At 36.7% G+C, this 1,443-nt stretch overlaps 1 protein-coding gene across 1 annotated transcript; it reads left to right on the top strand.

The window, feature by feature from the left end:
- Nucleotides 1–513: 513 nt before the first annotated feature.
- Nucleotides 514–1,443, top strand: LOC121472616 (olfactory receptor 5K3-like). The gene has a single exon (XM_041723867.1). It carries the CDS (start codon nucleotides 514–516, stop codon nucleotides 1,441–1,443), a length of 930 nt encoding a protein of 309 aa, XP_041579801.1.

Here is a 1,443-nt window from a genome sequence, read left to right as displayed (position 1 = left end):
ACTGATCTTGATACAATTCCTAAGATATAAAATTAAATTATCTGTCATGTTCTATTTTCAAGCATTCACTCCACTGGGAGAGTATATGAAGAACTTTTTTCTCAGTTCAAAAAAATGTGTATATATGAAAATTGATTTTAAATTCATTTTAAGGATCTTTAATAGAGAAACTGATAACTAAATTATATGTCAACATGAAACAAATATGTGTACCCTAGATCTGTACACTCTTCATGCATGAATTCACAATGACAAAACTTGTCCACTGTAAGCATTCTTCTTGGAAATATAAGAATATTCATGGGAATGCTGATTTCCAGAGTCAAAGTTATGAAGCTGACATTTTAGGGGAATGAGTATCCCCTAGACATTTCTGTGACTGCATCTAGAGGGTAAGAGAGGTTTGAAGAACACCTCTCTTTGCCATAGAAAGAAAAATAGGAGGAAAATAATACATACCCTAAATTAGACTCCTGTATTTCCAGGATTCTAATCTCAACAGAGACGATGGATATGACTGAGGATAATTACTCCTTGACAACTGAATTTATTCTCATAGGATTTACAGATCACCCAAAGTTGAAGACCGTTCTGTTTGTGGTGTTCCTCACTATTTATTTGATCACGATGGTGGGGAATCTGGGCCTGGTGCCATTGATTCTGATGGAGCATCGCCTTCACACACCCATGTACATCTTTCTGGGCAACCTGGCACTAATGGATTCCTGTTGTGCCTGTGCCATTACCCCCAAGATGTTAGAGAATTTCTTTTCGAAGGACAGAATGATTTCCCTCTATGAATGCATGGGACAATTTTATTTTCTCTGCCTTGCTGAAACTGCAGACTGCTTTCTCCTGGCAGCAATGGCCTATGACCGCTATGTGGCCATCTGTAGCCCACTGCAGTACCACACCCTGATGTCGAAGAAGCTCTGCCTTCAGATGACCGCAGGGGCCTACATAGCAGGAAACCTGCATTCCATGATTCATATAGTGTTTCTCTTTCGGTTAACTTTCTGTAGGTCTCATCAGATTAATCACTTTTTTTGTGATGTTCTTCCATTATTCAAACTCTCCTGTGTTGACCCTTATATCAATGAATTGTTGATGTTTATCTTTCCAGGCTCAGTTCTAGTGTTCTCTATTATCATAGTCATAATCTCTTATCTCTGCATCCTTTTCATGATTTTCAAAATGAAATCTAAAGAGGGAAGAGGCAAAGCCTTATCTACTTGTGCATCTCACTTTCTCTCTGTCTCAATGTTCTATGGTTCTCTTCTCTTTGTGTACATTCGACCAAATTCAGTTAAAGAAGAGGATAAAGATATATCTGTTGCTATTTTTTATACTCTAGTAATCCCTTTATTAAACCCTTTTATTTATAGTCTAAGAAATAAGGAAGTAATAAATGCTTTGAAAAAAAACATAAAGAAAAATTTTTGA

Source organism: Vulpes lagopus, chromosome 1 (genome assembly GCF_018345385.1).
Source record: "Vulpes lagopus strain Blue_001 chromosome 1, ASM1834538v1, whole genome shotgun sequence".
Classification (NCBI taxonomy): domain Eukaryota; kingdom Metazoa; phylum Chordata; class Mammalia; order Carnivora; family Canidae; genus Vulpes; species Vulpes lagopus.
Note: the sequence above shows the minus strand (reverse complement) of the source record. Positions and strands in the feature narration are given on the sequence as shown.

Bases quoted from the DNA above. Each gene is read 5' to 3' on its own strand.
- LOC121472616 (XM_041723867.1), top strand. From the start codon at position 514: ATGACTGAGGATAATTACTCCTTGACAACTGAATTTATTCTCATAGGA.